The sequence below is a fragment of the Sapajus apella genome, unplaced genomic scaffold (assembly GCF_009761245.1).
Source record: "Sapajus apella isolate SASKATOON/1434 unplaced genomic scaffold, GSC_monkey_1.0 scaffold46, whole genome shotgun sequence".
Taxonomy (NCBI): Eukaryota; Metazoa; Chordata; class Mammalia; order Primates; family Cebidae; genus Sapajus; species Sapajus apella.
Genome location: NW_022436986.1, coordinates 7,933,934 through 7,951,340, shown reverse-complemented (window position 1 = coordinate 7,951,340; position 17,407 = coordinate 7,933,934). Strand labels below are relative to the sequence as shown.

General features: G+C 40.6%; 2 protein-coding genes across 2 annotated transcripts in view; both read left to right on the top strand.

The window, feature by feature from the left end:
• GRIN3A (glutamate ionotropic receptor NMDA type subunit 3A) overlaps positions 1-17,407 on the top strand; it is a 164,952-nt gene that overhangs the window by 141,831 nt on the left and 5,714 nt on the right. Inside the window, exon 7 of the mRNA XM_032240229.1 lies at positions 16,345-16,509. Within this exon, the coding sequence (XP_032096120.1) occupies positions 16,345-16,509 (165 nt within the window). The remainder of the gene's footprint in view (positions 1-16,344; positions 16,510-17,407) is intronic.
• PPP3R2 (protein phosphatase 3 regulatory subunit B, beta) lies at positions 5,964-7,069 on the top strand. Its single transcript, XM_032240231.1, has one exon. The coding sequence runs from the start codon at positions 6,071-6,073 to the stop codon at positions 6,590-6,592; it is 522 nt and encodes a 173-aa protein (XP_032096122.1). The 5' UTR covers positions 5,964-6,070; the 3' UTR covers positions 6,593-7,069.

Here is a 17,407-nt window from a genome sequence, read left to right as displayed (position 1 = left end):
CTACCATTTATGTACCTACTATGTGACAGGCATTGAGCCTACTTCTTATAATCTATCTCATTTAATCCTGAAAGTGATGCTGTGAGTAATCATTGTCCTTATTTTACAGATGAGTAAAAAGATTCAGATAAGTAACTTGGCCAAGGTCACAGAGTTGTTAAATAGCAAAACTCTTATTTAAAGCCATACACATCAAAACTCATTAAGCACCATCTCAGTATTACAAAAGAAAACCAAACATATTATTCCTAATCCTTTTGAATATACATGGTAAACATAAAATACTGACCAAAGAGTCAGTATAGTATGGCTTAAAGCCATACTGCTTCTTAAACTATAGATTTCTCAATGGCGAAACTGTATTTCTCAGGAGACTATGCCTTATTCATTGCAGAAAACCCCATTGCCTTGGCACATAGGAGATGCTCAATATACATTTGCTAAGTGAATTTAAATTTGAAATAAGGTTTGTCACATCCAAAAAATTTAAAATACATATATACAGTCATAGTCAAATTTCTGCTTCATAAAAAGCAAATGAAAAATTACGAACGGGGCTGGGCACGGTGGCTCATGCCTGTAATCCCAGCACTTTGGGAGCCCGAGGCAGGCAGATTGCCTGAGCTCAGGGGTTCACGATCAGCCTGGGCGACACAGTGAAACCCCATCTCTACTAAAATACAAAAAATTAGCCGGGCATGGTGGCATGCACCTATAGTCCCAGCTACTCGGGAGGCTGAGGCAAAAGAATTCCTTAAACCTCAATAAAGGGATTTAATAATGATTTAATGATTATATTCAATGTAATAATGATTGACTACATTGACTAACATGAGGGAGATGAGGGTTGCAGTGAGCCAAGATCGCACCACTGCACTCCAGCCTAGGCAACAGAGCAAGATTCCGTCTCAAAAAAAAAAAGAAAAAGAAAAAAGAATTAGGAAAGGGAAAATAAAAGAGACAAGGTATAACATACATTCAGTACCTGCGTGCTGACACTATTTTAGATGCTTTCTAAAAATATTTTTATTATAGGTGTTATCTCACATATAACTACAATAACGCTACGATACCACTATATTATTCCTCCTTTGCAAATGACAAACCTGATGCTCAGAAACAGTTTAAACTTAAGCTGATTCCACAGTCTACACTGGCTAATGTCAGTACTTTAATGGTTATTAAATATGGTGACCGGCAGTGCTACAGAAAGGTGAGAGCTTCCCACCAGATGTCAAGGACCACCTGTATAGCTTCTAGAATAGCTGTGTGACCCTGTTGAGGAACCTGGTCTCCTGACTGGCTTGAAAAATGAAGCTTTATATGAACCTCAGATCTTATCATTTCCATTTCTGTCAGTTTCATTTTCTAATGTCAGTTATTTTTACATGTGACCAACTCATAGTTCTTTGTTTGAAAACTTTTGAGGGAAAAAAAAATGACTTGCTGAAATAGAAGCGCCATCAAGGCTCCTGGTTTCTTCCAAAACAGTCAGTCAGCCCTTTTAATTTACCTACTTCAGTGGATGTCCCACAGTCCACGTCAATCCACAGTGATGAACAAAAAAAGTAACAAATAGTGTTTTCCATGGAAATGACTAAGAACAGTGGTGCTGAGTCCCATAATAATGCTGAACCACACGGTTTATGAAATGTAGAACAATGGGAACTCAACCTCACATTGACTAAAACTCCAGATTTAGCATCATGTTACATCCTCTGCAGCACAGAGTAGAATGGATCTGCCTGGACACCTGAATTATTTTAGTGAAGTGGTACCATCTTCCCAGTACTGTCTGTGTGACCATTCAACATTCCTGTGAGATTTCTATATACTCTGCCTCGTCTGACTCTCATAACAACACATCAGTAGGTTAAGCAGGTATAAGTATTACCACCATTTCACAGATGAGGACTTTGAGACTGATACAGTAACAGCTTCACTCAAAGGCTCACAGCTAATGAGGGAAAGAGCTGAGGCTGGAACCTACTATTTACCCGCTATGCTCTCTCCATTACCCTTTTCCTACCTCCTAAGCACACACTCACATAGGGAAATACAGCTGATTAAAAGTTTTCACACTGGGAGCTCCTTTCTAAATGACTATAAAGGAATTACTCAGGAGAATGTCTAGGCAACAGAGCAAGATTTGTGAGGAGTCCCTAAGAGTGCCTGATGGGCCAGTGATGTTGGTTACTGCATTTCTCAAGTCTGTTACGGAAGGTCGGCGTTCAGTCCTCAAAGAGTTCTGAACTGGAGGAGCCGGCCTGAGTGCTGGCACAGCGTGTGAGCAGTGTGTGGCATATTGCAACCGATGCATGAGGAGTGTTGTTACGTGGCCGTACGTACACTTAAGTGTCCAGGGCAGGCTGGTATCCTTTAAGCCTTCATCTCTACTAGCAGGTTAAGCAACAATAAAATTAGTAACAATAGCAATCATGATAATGACTTATATTGACTAACATTAGCTTTAATACTCATAAAACTGTACTAAATAGATATGATTAGCCCCATTTTTCATATGAGAAAATTAATGTCAAGCAACATGTCAAAGGTTTTACTGCTACTAAGTGAACAGATAAGATTCGATGTTGGGTTGTCCCCATTTTCAATTCTTTCTACCTTATAAAATATAATACCTAATAATACCTCTTTTATACCTAATTAATTCAGTCAATGGGGACAATAATTCAACCATTAAATATTTCAGCTTCCAAACCTTTCCTTTTCCATTAAACTGTCTAGATCTGTGCTGTCCAATATGATGGCCACATGTAGTTACTGAGCACTGGGAATGTTGTGAGCTGTAACTGAGATGTGCTGTAAATATAAAATACACACAGTACAAAAAGGTGTAAAAGAACTCATTCATAAATGATAATATTGATTACATGTTGAAATGGTAACACTTTGCATATATTGGGTTAATATAAATATATTATTAAAATTCACTTTTTTACTTTTTAATGTTACTAAAAAATTTTAAAACTACATATATAATTGGATAGTACTGCTATAGATTATTATTTCGAGATCCATCTACTTTATCCTCACATACTGATCTCACAGAGAATCAACAAGTATGAAGGTGTTTTTGCTGTTGAGTTATTCTCATGGCATGAGCCTATAACATAAGATATCAAAACACTGTGTTCCATAATATATGTCAGACTGTCTTTTTTACTGTAACCCAAGAAAGAAAATGTCATATTGCAAATCCAGAATGACCTGGTATGCCTTTATCATGTATATACTATATTTAGTTTTACATAGCTATCTGTCAATATAACGGAAACAGCAACTTTATGAAGTAACAGTACTTCCCTTTACCTGATGATACTTTCTCTTCAGTAATCTGCTATTCTACTTTTTTGATGTTGCTTATAACTCACTAGACCAACTTCACCACTCACTAACGTGTTGTAACCCACAGTTTGTAAAACTCTCAAGAATGTCTGCAAATGGGATACTGATTCTATCTACACAGAGGCGAAGGGATATTTAGCAAATAATAAGACAGACCAGGCAGAAATGAATGAGCTAGTGGAGACCTGTAGCAATAGCAAGATCTGTGGCCCATTCAGTTGGCAAAGCTGAAGGGAGTTGAAAACGCTTCCTCTCTCCTACAGAGTCAGCAGTAATGGACCTGTCTAACGCCCATCGGTTGTTCTGTCTGCTCAGCATTACCCATTCTGACAAGTGAGCATGTGCTTCTTTTGGTACCTGCTCTTCCTACCCAGCCCCCACTCCCCACCCCAGCTCCACCCATGAGGTTCAAATAGAAGCTTTCATTTGTTGTAAGCCATGTCCGATGGCTCAGGGGTGGGAACGCAATCCAAGTGAGACCAATCAGAGCCTGCTACTGGGATTTATGGGCATCTAAGTGGAACAGGGAAAAGTCTGTCTTTTCTGATGATAAAACTCCAAAGACTTAACTTAGAATTATAGGAGGGAGTTAAGGAAAGAGAAGTGTATGTGAAAGACACAGAGAGGGCACTGGGCGCAGCTCCTTGTAGGGCCAGCTTCATGGGCATGTGGCCCATGCATTCACATAAGGTCCTGTACTTGTTTAATGTTCTCTTGTGGCCATCTTGAAGTTCTTAATCATTTTCAAACAAAGGATGCTGCAAATTACATAACTGGTCCTGAGGTCTTGGTTCCAAGTTTTCCTTAAACCCAGTGGGATCCTCACCCTTCCTAAGACTGAATCATTCAGCTCTTCTTTTGATTATGTGAGATTCTTCCAACAAATTATCTTTTGTGCTAAGCTTCTTCGAGGTAGAGTCTTTTACTTGCAGCCAAGAAGCAGGACTATGCTGTGATCAAAGACACAGACGAGGCCAAAAACACAATTCTAGAGACTCCGGACCCCACTGCATGCCCAAAAGATAGAGTTCTGTCCTTGCCCCTGAGGTTTCTGATTTTTCAGAACTGCAGCTCCAGGGCCTGAGTATTTCCCCAGAGAGTCCAGAAAGGTCTTTGTGCTTTAGAAAGAACACACGCTACAGTGGTTGGAAGCATTTAGAGACCAACACTGATTTTGGGCATCCTGTAATATAATTTCAGGTGGTATCCTTAACACTGCAAATTCAGTAGGTTTGTATCCAAACTGTACCCTGCTCATGTCTCCGAATAACTGAAAAGCAAGCAAGTAAAATAAAGCATGTTCCAATATCACAGTCTAATTGGGAAAAGGGGTTTCATTTATGTAATACCCACTATCAGCTTTAAAACATATCCATAGGTTATCATGTGTTTATAGAGGAAAATAAAAAAGCCAGACCTAATGATAAGGTGGTCAGTGGCTTAGTTTTGCTTATTTCAGCATGCTTATCTTTAGACTGATCTTTTGGCTGAACTAAAGAACGCAGAACTTGCCGACATTTTTTAAAGCGAAGGAGTGTTTGCCTCTTTCAGTTCGATTTAGTGGCCTGAGGTTTCCCCGTCTCCCTTTGAACTGTTTGCTCTTGAACCACATTTGTTTCTTATGCATTTGGAGTAACTGACTTGCTCCTAAAGGAAGAAGGAATATGAGAAGGCACGTGAGATTCACCTCCAACAGAAAGAACAGATCTAGTTGAAACAAAAGGAGAAAAGTGAGATCATCCAGAGGCGACTGTCACTTTCCACACACACAAAATGCTTCTTTGGATACATTGCAACCATTCCCCCGAAGTATTCTGTAGAATTGCCGTGAGGCACCAACAACAATGATGGGACTTGGGCATGAGAGGATGGATTGGAGGGAAGAAAGTAACAGAGGCTGTGCTCTGGAGACCTGGGTCTTCTTGAAAAACCCCCTGAATTCAGCATTGTTTATACTCCTCAGGAATATGTTAGTGCCTGTAGGTGATGCATGTAAGAAATTCTGTGTGATATCAGCGTGGTCTCTTACACTCTGAATCTTATGTCCTGAAGAAGGTACAGAGGGATGTCAACCCTGACTTCCCCTCCCAGAGAATAGTGGAAACCACACTCTATCAATGCCTTGATGTGTCACCTCGTTTTGTCCTTACGCTAGGCCAGTAAAGTAAGTTTGCAGTGTCCTTGGTTGCAGCTCAGTCGTTCGGCATATATTTATTAAGCACATCTTGCCTGTGGAGCACTGTGCTGCTGGGATACTGCAGTGAATAATACAGATGTGACCCTTTCCCCTTTGGAGTTTACTTTCTCAGAGGGGAATAAAAGGAAATAAGTAGATAAAATAATTGCCAGGGAAATCGGGGTTATCATGGAAAGGTACAAGGAGTTTGAGAGGAGGAAAATAGGAGGGGCAGCCCAGCTCTCTACCTCTGCCTCTCCTGGGCACCCCCAGGCTCCACTTTCTCCTCCCTATACCCCTGTCCAGACAGCGCCCTCCTCCCCTTCCTCCCCCTTTACCCCCTTTTCTCCCCCCACCCTCACTGACCTGCCGCCCCTCCCTCCGCACCCCTGCCCTGCTGCTTGACCCCCTCTCCCCCCCAGGAGCCTTCTACCCCCACTCCACAGCTCAACCGACCGCGCGCGCGCCCGGCCCGAGCGCACCACCCCTGCTCCCTCCTCCGACCCCGCGAGCCCCGGCCGTTGCCAAATGTCCACGATGGGAAACGAGGCCAGTTACCCGGCTGAGATGTGCTCCCACTTTGACAATGATGAAATCAAAAGGCTGGGCAGGAGCTTTAAGAAGCTGGACTTGGACAAATCAGGCTCTCTGAGCGTGGAGGAGTTCATGTCCCTGCCAGAGCTGCGCCACAACCCGTTGGTGCAGCGAGTGATCGACGTCTTCGACACCGACGGCAATGGAGAGGTGGACTTCAAGGAATTCATCCGGGGGGCCTCCCAGTTCAGCGTCAAGAGCGACGAGGAGCAGAAGCTGAGGTTTGCGTTCAGCATTTACGACATGGATAAAGACGGCTACATTTCCAACGGGGAGCTCTTCCAGGTGCTGAAGATGATGGTGGGCAACAACCTGAAGGACTGGCAGCTCCAGCAGCTGGTAGACAAAACCATCATCATCCTGGACAAGGATGGCGATGGGAAGATATCCTTTGAGGAATTCAGTGCTGTGGTCAGAGACCTGGAGATCCACAAGAAGCTGGTCCTCCTCATGTGAGCGTTTTTCTTAGGAGCACTACCCAACAACTGCTTTCTTCCCTACCTCTTTCAAGATTTGCTCAAGACATTCAACTGTCTGACTTACCTGGAAGTATTTCTCTTTGTGAAGGCACATGTCCTAAAAGGAGCTTCATCACCAGCTCAGTGCTATTAATTCTCCTTCTCTGAATGACTCAAGGGACCCTACAGGGGGAAGAGCAAGTCAAAGGAGCATAGTGGGGAAAGAGAGGGAAATGGCTTTTATAAACGTCTCTTTATTTTGATGCAAAGACCAAACTAGAACTTTAAAAATTCAAAAATTAGAAAATATACAGTTTTGCTGTCATTTCTCATGACTTTTTGTATAAGGGAGGAAATTTATAATTTGCATGGGGGTTAGGTGAACTGTTTTCATTTGCCTGTGTTCGGAAATCTTCCCAGATTGTTAACTCTCCTATTGTAGCAACAGGGACAAATACATTTCTCTTTGCCGGGCGTCATGTAATCACTTTTCTTGGGGAACAAAGTCCCATCTTTTGGCAGATTGTGGCCCCACTCCCCACAATGCATCCAGAAATTGCTGTGCATGTTTAAGGGGTAGGAGTTCATTTGGCCTCCTCCTGAGTCATTGCTCCAACTTCTGAACAGAAACTAGCTTCAGGGCTCTTTTAGGAAATGCTAAGCCTGGACTAAGTGGCCAGCTTAACCATCAGCCTCAGTGGCAGTGGGTTTCCAGGGTTGGCAGCCCACTCCAGTATTAAATTCAATGAAGGGGACTTCCAGCTAAGTAGGGCAAGGACCTTCCCAGAACGTGCCCTCACCTCTGACACTGGTCCCTATCCCAGGTGGAGAGAATGGGACATTTAGTCAGTTGTTCCACGGAGGAGAGGCAGTAAAGATTCAGGCTGCAGTGGAATCTCCCTAGGATGCTGAAGTGGCATTGTGTCTGTTGCTCAGAGATGAAGAGACTGACAATTGTGTCTCCACAGCAGAGGTGGATGTTGGCTACACTAGCGATGCTGATTTTGAAAATCAGATCTGGGGCCTAGTAGAGAAGCTGAGAGTTCTCATTCCAGGAAGCCTTTTCACTAATGGAACATTCAGCGCAGAAGTCCTCACACCCTAATAGATCTCCACCATTGGGCGTGCTGGAGCCTGTGGTTTCGAAAGAGATCCAGAATACATGTGTCTCTTCCCACTCATTTCTGTCATGTTGGTAGCTTTAGATCGGCCATGGTGAGAAAGGAACAAAAGCTTCTGGGTTTTTTTGTTTTGTTTTGGAGAATCAGTTTACCGGTAAATACATCACTGCCTATACCCCAAATGTTCCTCACTCCCTGAGGTCGCACATACTACTGTCAGTTCTCAGAGCAGGAACTGTCCTCAGAAGAGCAGGGCTAGGACTGGCCCCAGCATCTGCAGCTTCACCCCAATCCTTTTTGTCACAGAGAACCACTTCCCATATAAGATCTTTAGGCTTTCAGACAACAGAACAATGAAACATACTCTCCCTACACTTGCTTAGCTAAGGGATACCACTCAAGTAACTTTTTTCAGGACACGGAAGATCTGTTTCAAGGAGATTTATTGCTATTTTATTTGGAAGAAGCTGACAACTGGTCTTGACCAAAAATAGAAAGAAAAAAAAAAGTCCACAAATTTAATCACTGGCCGGGAAACCATCTACCAAAGCACCCTACCATATACTTTTTTATTTAATAGATTATTTAGGAACCACAAAAATAGGAATTCTTGCCCCTTCAATTTCTGTGCAACCCTAAAAATTGTGATAAACACTCCCAACCCCGTGGTGTTAACATTATGCAATGTTCAAAGATTCAGACACAGATTCGGTTGCTAGTGGGTTGTTGCCACACTCACCTCTTTTTAGCTGTGTGAACATGAATAATTTACTTAGCCTCTCTGTGTCTTTCCACCTAATTAAAAAGAGGATCCATGCCAGGGTTATTCTGAGGATTCAAAAAGATATGCAACATACCTGGAGCACAATTCCACTTTCATTCAACAAATTGCCTTCTTTTCCCGCTTCCTTCCCTTCTACAAGGCCAATATAAAAGGGAGACATGAGGCTTACTGGTTGCTTTTGAACACTTAGTTCTTAGCCATGCCCACTCTAAAATTAACTGGACATTTGTGTCCAGCCCATGTCCAAGCCCAGAGAGAAAACAATGGGAACAATTTTTCAAGGTCCTCCCACTCCTTCATTTGCAGAGGGGACAATAAACTTTTTGACTTAAGAACCGGAGAAATTTCAAAAGAAAATCTCTCATTCCAGCCCAACCTATTTCTTTTTTGGAGCAATTCTATATGGCGAAAGTGAGCACAAGTCATGCTAGCTAAGAGGACATTATTGTCATTAAAGGGAGACATTATTTATATACCCTGCAATGTGCACATTAAAATATGGAAATTTTAAAATTATGACCAAGGGTTTGAAACATGCTGGATTACATATTCACATTTAACAAAGAGAGGAAATGTATTTCAGTTTCTGGAGTGGCTGGGATGAACAAGCTAATTGTCCAATAAGTCTACCTAAGATAGTTACTCAAGGCTTTGTGGCAATGACCTTCAACTGAGAGCCTGTATCTGGATTTAACACTGGAAAGATCTGACTGGATATTTGGATTAAAAGAATCACATTTATTTCCAAATCACAATGCTTTGTTTTCCTGTCAGTTAATTGCCAGTTGCCAGCAAACCTAGTTCTACACAGTTTCTTGGGGTGATAATAATAAACACTTATTGAGGAATTGTCCCATAACTTTTGATATAACCTTTATTATACATATCGTTTAATCATCATAACACTGTGAGTCTGGTGCCATTATTTCAGCTTTACAGATGACGCCATGTAAAGATCTAGAATCTTCTCCAAAGTCACCCAGCTGGTAAGTGGCAAAGCATGGATTTGAATCAGGATTTCTGACCCCATATCCTGACTTTATTTCTACCTCTCTGCATTTATCTTATTTTTATAGCTCCTATATCTACCTATCTCAAATTATTTATTATAGTCTTAACTATATCATAGTCTTAACTATATTATATATATAATATATAATCTTAACTATATAATACATTATATATATAATATATGTAGTCTTAACTATATTTTTATATATATAACTATATATTATAGTCTTAACTATGTAATCAAATCGAGTCTCAGTTTTCATAAATTATGAAACTGAAGCCTAAAGAGGTCAACTGTTTGTCAAAGAACAAGCAGCCTCCACCTCTTTGGTTCTATGTATTGCAGTGAAACAGATATGTTAGACAATACAGTTTTAAACCATGTTCCACCTTTGGCTCATCTTGATGAAACAGGTGACAGTATTTACATTAAACTGATAACACAAACCAATATGCTCTGAGGCTACTGAGATCAGTCACTATATGTTGTTATGAATCCTATGTTAATGATGGTGTCTGCTCTCTACCATATGTTGCAATCCCCAGACCACTAACACTCTTTCTGAAACAGAGAAAAAAATATGGCCTCAGCAAGTTCCATTTAGCTTTGGTTTATATTCTATCACGCTTTAGAAACATTACCAAGGAAAAAATATCTTCCAGAAATATTTTTTTAAATTACAAATTTCTAAGCCACTGTCCAAGGAACGATACAATTTTTTAAAATGAAAACAATATTTTATTTAAAAAAATTACAAATTCCAACCTTCCCGCCAGCTATAATCAGTAGTTCATATCTGTACAAAAAAAAAATTACAAATTCCATTCTTCACTTATAATACTGATTCTTTCTCTCTATTAAGATACAGAGTAGCTAGTTAGTCTGCTAGGGTGTTAGATCTATTTTGAATACTTTGAACAGGAAGAGGCTCAGCAAATTGTCGTTATGGGACAAGTGGCAGAGGAACAAGGCCACTAGGCTGAGAATCAGACTGGACTCCTCTGCTCCTGTGTCAGCTACTGTACCTACCCCAGTGGCCAGTGACTGTGAACTATAAATCATGAATCCTTAGGAATTCACTGATCATAATGAAAAATTATAACACTGAAGGGTCACTAAAGTAGCAATAAAGCTGTGTAGATCAGAGGACATAATCTGACCATTTATAGGCTAACTCTGACCTACAAATGTTTTTGTTGCTATTAGTTTTATATGGTGTTTGTTCTTACAATGCTTTTTTAAAATTAGCAATATTTTTTAAATCTGAAGATTTTTAATAAAAACCTAAATTAGTACAAAGAAATGCAGGCCACTCTAAGATGGAAGTAGCCTTTTATTGACTAAGGAGCCTCTGAAATATTGAGATAAAATTAAGAGTTTCGGTGAACAAAAATTAACATAGTTACATTCTTTGGCACAAAAGTTCAAAACGGACTGAAGTGTTCACTATTTTTCAAAAATATAACACTGGACACAAACTATTTATTCCTGCAATTGATGTTTTCTAATGCCTGAAATGGTAGAAGATTGTACAATAATCAAAATAAATTATACCTGTGTAAAATTTAACAAAACAAAGATAACAGGAAAACATAAAAAAGGGGAAACATAACATGTTAGCAAAAGGGTTAGCAGTTTTTCAACAAAAAGTCTCACTGTGTCTGATATGCATAAATATATGTGCAAAAAAAGTCATTACATGATTCATACAAAAGGAGACAGGTAAAACAAACATGGAAAAATTGCCTTACTAATTCAATAAATATAAATTACAATATTTAAAACAGGAAAAAAATGATGAATTGTAAAACAGAATTGGCAAAAATAGAAGGTCCCGAGCATTGCAGCATCTTTCATGGCATTGGAAATCGCTTCCACCCTTTTCATGGGTCATTTTACACATCACAAGTCATCAGAATGGTTGTACCTTTTGACCAGGTAATCTCACTCATTGCTATATATATCTGAAAGAAAGAAAAATATTTTAAAACGCTGTATGTGGCCAGGCATGCTGGCTGATGCCTTAATCCCAGCACTTTAGGAGGCCAAGGCAGGAGGATAACTTGAAGTCAGGAGTTCAAGACCAGTCTGGCCAACATGGTGAAACCCTATCTCTAATAAAAACACAAAAATTAGCCAGGCATGGTGGTACATGCCTGTAGTCCCAGCTACTTGGGAGGCTGAAGCAGGAGAATCATTTGAACCTAAGAAGCAGAGGTTGCAGTGAGTTGAGATTGCTTCACTGCACTCTGACTTGGGAGACGGCAAAACTCTGTCTCAAAAACAGAAAAAAAAAAATGGTATACACAAAATTTTTTATTGTAGCAATATTTGTTATATATACAAAAAATTATAATATTTTAAAAATTAAACACCTACAGTTTGGGATTAGTCAAGTCAATTATAATAAAAAATAATAGGTAATAGTGTTAGGCCACTAAATTAATAAATAAAATAATATTTAGAAAATATTTTTAGAAATTAATATTAGTTTGTTAGAAAATAAGTTTGTTTAAAAGCATAATTCAAACTTGTTATATCCTATGTTTAGAACTCTGAAAAATATGTGTGCATATGGTCATTGTTCAGAAGAGAAAATGGAGAATTGAAAGTGTGTGTTTTGCAGGATTATGGGTAATCTCACATTTCATTCTTAAAAATATCTTTCTGAGTTGTTTTAGTAATAAATTTTTCAAAACTGCACAACAGAGCTAATGTGGCAAATTAAGTACCATTTTCAAACCTAAAATATGGTTGCCCAAGCTTAGAAAAGTTGGGGGCTCAAGAAGCCCAAGAAACAGAAAGACAGAAGCTTCTCCTCAGCAACATGGGCAGCGCCATGTTGATGAGCCACTAAGCAGTTTCCACATTACAAGAATGCAGAGAGTTGCTGTCAAAAAGCTTTTGTCTATCCAAATGTGTGAGCACTACTCACAGGCTCATGCAGTCTCTCCCTGGATTTTGTATTAATAAATTACCTCCTCTTGTGTTTCTTTTGTTAAGTGTGATCTTTCACTATGTCTTGGTTAATGAGAAAATTCCAGTTTCTCTGAATGAATCTCTTTTTCCTCTCTCTTCATGATTCTTGTTAAATGTATATTTTTTAATTCAAAACGATTACACCACACAATCTTACCCAACTGTCCTCAACCAGACTCACATATATTGTATCTGGCGTATGTATTAAATGCCCAATTTAATAACAATAACTACCTCTGTTAGTCTATTAGCATGTGGGTATAAACAACAGAAGTTTAAAGAAAAAAAGTGTATCATATAAACTGAATACGGCCTATTTGTTATTAAGGTACTAAGAGAAAAATAAGACTGATTATTGTTATGCACAAGAAAACAGAGGGAACCATGTCTTTAAAAGCAAGATGACTCACTGCAATTTACATTTTTCTTCCTCATCTTGGCAGTGTCTTATACAAAAGTAGTGCCCATATGCTCAGAGTTTAACTGAATGTTTGATGATATTAAAGTCCAAAATAAATTTTCCCAGTCTGTTCTTAATCCGCAGCAATAACTCACTGAATTCTTCATGTAATAGCCATATCCTGTATACATTAAAATAGGTCTAGACCAAGGACTATTTTCAGACACATTTGTATGTACTTTCTGCATGTCAGCTTTATGCAGCTGGTCACCATTTGCACAGAGATGTCGCAGGAAAATCCCTAGCACTTCTGAAGCCCTAGGGGTCCAGTGTCCTTCCCTACCAAAGCCTTTTCCAGACCAGCATTCCTTGTTTCCTGGGGCTGGGCTTCAGCCTACATTCCCAGGTCATCCACCTGGTTTTTGTGCCTCGTGCCAATCTCCTAGAGCTGGTACCTGCTCCGAGCCACTGCTCAGCTCTAGTCTTTTCTTTTCTAGGGACCCTAACGCTGGTCTTTGAGTCATAGCCTGCAGTACTGGCATAGAGGGAAAAAGATTTCTAAGTCACGTTCCAACAAAGCCTGAAATCTCCGAGCTTTGCCCTTGAGTCCTGACCCCCAGATAGACTTCCCTATGCAACCCATGCCTGAATCATGCCTGGCTTGCTGTTTCTCCACAATTGAGGTGGGTCAGAGGTAGGGAGAATGAAAGGAAAATGCTTTAAAGAGAACAGGATGATCGTTCACATCAGACAAATGAGGCAGTGAAGACTGTAGGCTCTGAAAACAGACTGCATGGGTTTGAATATCCCAGCTCTAACCTTTGCCAGCCACGTGACCTTGGACAAGTTTTTGACCTTCTTTGTTGCTTACTTTCTTCACTTACAAAATGGAGATTATGCCACTATTTACCTTATAGAGTGTCATAAAGATTAGGCAAGTTGCTACATTGATAAAGTGCTCAGAACTGTGCCTTATACATATTAAATGCTAAATAATTATCAGTGATAATGATGACCAAAACCTTCCAGCAAAGGGCTAACACCCAGGTTCCTTAGCACGGCATCTGAGGATTTGCCCAGTGTGGCCATTACTCCCTCTCACTGAAAATCTTTGTCCATGTGTGCCATTACAACAAAATACCTGAAACTGGGTACTTTATTAGAAAGAGAAGTGTATTTCCCACAGTTCTGGAGCCTGGAAGTTCAACATTAAAGCACCAGCAAGTTTAGTATCTTCGTAAGGGCCTGGTCTCTGCTTCCAAGATGCACCTTGCTGCTTGTCCTCCATAGGGGCCAAATGCTGTGTCCTCACATGGTGAATGGGTGGAAGGGCAACAAAACGGACTAGCTAGCTTCCTCAAGCCCTTTTATAAGGACACTCATCCATCCCTTCCTGAGGGCTCTTAATACCAACCCTTGGGGTTTAAGTTTAAACATATGAGTTTGGGAGGGACACATACATTCAAACTATGGCACTGTTCATGCCTTGAGTACCCTCCCTTCAGCCACAGCAGTCAGTTTCACAACACTATACCACTGTCTAGGAAAGTCATGTCTTTTTTCCTTTGTTTATGCTACCTTCAGGTTAGTATGTCCACGTTCCCCACCCCACCTCCCCATCCTGCCTCTTTTATTCAAATGTTATCTCATGAGCCATCTTCCCCACAAATCCCAGAAGTGTGGATCAAACATATCATGAAGGAATACATTTGTTTTCTCCCTAGCCTCAAGCTGCTTAAAAGGGAAGATACAACTTCCTTCTATCTCCATCTCTTGATACTCAGAAGAGTCCCTGGCACATAGTATAAACTCAATATAGTCAATGTTTTTCCTTCTACAGGGTTGACTCTTGTCATTAATGTCTAAATAGTGGCTAAATAATGGCCATTTTAGAGTTCATGTGAGGGTTTTCTTAGATAATCTATACAAATCACTTAGTAAAGTTCTGGCCACATATATTTACTGTAACTACTATTGTTGCCATTAACTGCTGCTGTTCTGGTATAGAGCAGTATAGCAGAAAGAGCCCAGGCTTTGGAGCTGAACAGAAATGGACTGTAAGACCAACTTTGCCACTTAAAAGCTGCAGGAACTCCACTTTCCTTAGTTATAAAATTGAGGTTATAATATCTATTTTAATGTAAAACACTTGGCAGAAAGTAAGCAACCAATAAATATTATTAGGTTCCTTCTCTTTCTCTTTATATCTATTTTTGTAACTTGGCTCAGTTTACTGCACTTTTCTGGTCTCACTTTCCTCATCTGTAAAAATTAACTAGATGATTTCCATGTTCCCTACCAGATCTACATTCTAGTTACTGAACTCACCATCTTTTTCCCCTCAAATCTACTACTTCTCTGCCCCTAAGGGAGGTCCCTTCCTTGACAGCGACGCAATGTTTCAATTAAATTGTTTCAATTCTCTCTCTCTCTCTCTCAATCTCTAAGACTATAGGGTGGTCCAGACCCAGGGCCTTGGCACAACTCCAGGGGCTATTTGCACAATGGGATTAACATATGAATAGCACCTGTCAACTGAAGAACCATGAGCTTCATAAATTTGGACAGGATTTCTTTATTTCTCATAAAGGGTTGCAGCCAGCAGGCCACCCATCCTGCAGACTGGGAAGCGTAGCCTCAGCAGAAGCTGAGAGCAAGCACTTCAAGGGAGGGGTAAACGAGAACAGGAATTTATGCTGAATGGGGTGGCTGAGTATATGTATTGAATAAGCTATAGGAGGAGCCATGAATATTTATAAAAAGCAATACATGCACATGCGCAGTTGAGCTTCATGCCTCTTCATGAGCCCCATGTTCAAAGAATGGAGGCATCAGCATGACCCGAGGGTGGAGCTTTTGGTCTTCGGATGTCCAAATGTGAAGCGGAGGACATGAAAACCCTCACTGTGCATCCTCCACAAGTTGGCCAAACCATCTGGAGATTGTGATCATTTTTTGGGAAGGGTGCATTGTGAAACTGGTGAGTTGTCACACTGAAACTGCAGAGGGAGGGAGAATCTAGCCTCAGATGATTAGCTAAAGGTGATAAAGCAATGAGTTATCAGTTTCTTGCTTTCCAGAGCTAGTTTCTGCTTACTTCTTAAGAATGAATTATGGCTAAAGGTTAATAAGGAAGGGCATACTGAGGCATGACAGACCTGCCATCCTGTCCAGGGTCCCCTTGGACAAGAGAAAGTTTGTTCAGCCACTTGGAGAGCTTTGAATTTTATTTTTATTTCTCACACCCTAGGAATTGGGTACTTCTTGGCAGCCCTCAGTCCAACACTGGCCGAATTTCTTTCACGATGTAAAATGAAGGTCACAGAACACATAGGAACAAACAGTTTCCAGCTTTCCTTGAGTCCAGAAAAAAATGAATATCCATCAGAGTACACAAGCATTGGGCCAGGTATCTCATTGCATTCATGGTCTTTTCTTTCCTGTTCTGTTACAGACTTTGCAAATGGGAATCAAACACTTCTCTGGACTCTTTGTGCTGCTGTGCATTGGATTTGGTCTCTCCATCTTGACCACCATTGGTGAGCACATAGTATACAGGCTGCTGCTACCACGAATCAAAAACAAATCTAAGCTGCAATACTGGCTCCACACCAGCCAGGTGAGTGCCGCCAGTGTCTTGCTCCAATATTCTTAAACTATAGACTTCCTAGTGACGGGAGCTTCCAGAACCCTATGTCAGACTGATAAGTGGTGTTACCACAACAACGAGGGTGGGGTAGGCACTCTCATTATAGAAGAAGCAATCCCTCTATCCCATTAATTCACATTTCCCTTAAACTATCTTACAGTGCCCTGCTCCTTACCTATAACCCTCCACTGTTGCTCATAATAGAAGCAATACAATTTTTTTTAACCAGGTTTCACTTAATAGTGACAGTCTGAAAAGATGGTGTGAAAGATTTATTTCCTAGGTTCTTTTCTTGCCAAAACTGAAACTATTAAATGAGTTTGAAGTCCCTGGTCCCCATTAAGTGACCCCACTTGCCCCTATTCTCTCTGCTTTGTCCCTGGTCCAGAGAGGTTTGAGGCCCAATGGGGCCAAGGCCAAGCTTCACAAGGCCGCACTTCTTTCCTTTAATCTAGACATCAACACACTGATTTACAGGGAGAAGTGAAACTGTCAAGCAGACTGGCAATTCAAGCACACTCGTTTGCACATCTCTCCCTGAAGGAAATTGGCATGGAGAGCCAAAATATAATCAGAAGGCTTCATAATGATAGAGGAACTCTAACAAAAGGAGCGGTTTCACCTGACCACAGCAAGGCTAGATAAGCCATCCTGGTCTCTCCTATGGTGAGACCGCCTCCTGCCCCGCAGTGTACCGTGGATTACCTCCCAGCAGGGAGGCTGTCACTTCCTCTGCATTTACCCCATTCATGTATTCATACGCCCTCATGCCAACCTCCTCGCTTTGGTAACACTTTTTTTTTTCTAGATAGGTTACTGTCATTGGTTTTGTTATAGTTGAACCCTGTTCTTCCTACTTTCAACCTGG

Coding starts and splice junctions, on each gene's coding strand:
- PPP3R2 (XM_032240231.1), top strand. CDS start 6,071: ATGTCCACGATGGGAAACGAGGCCAGTTACCCGGCTGAGATGTGCTCC.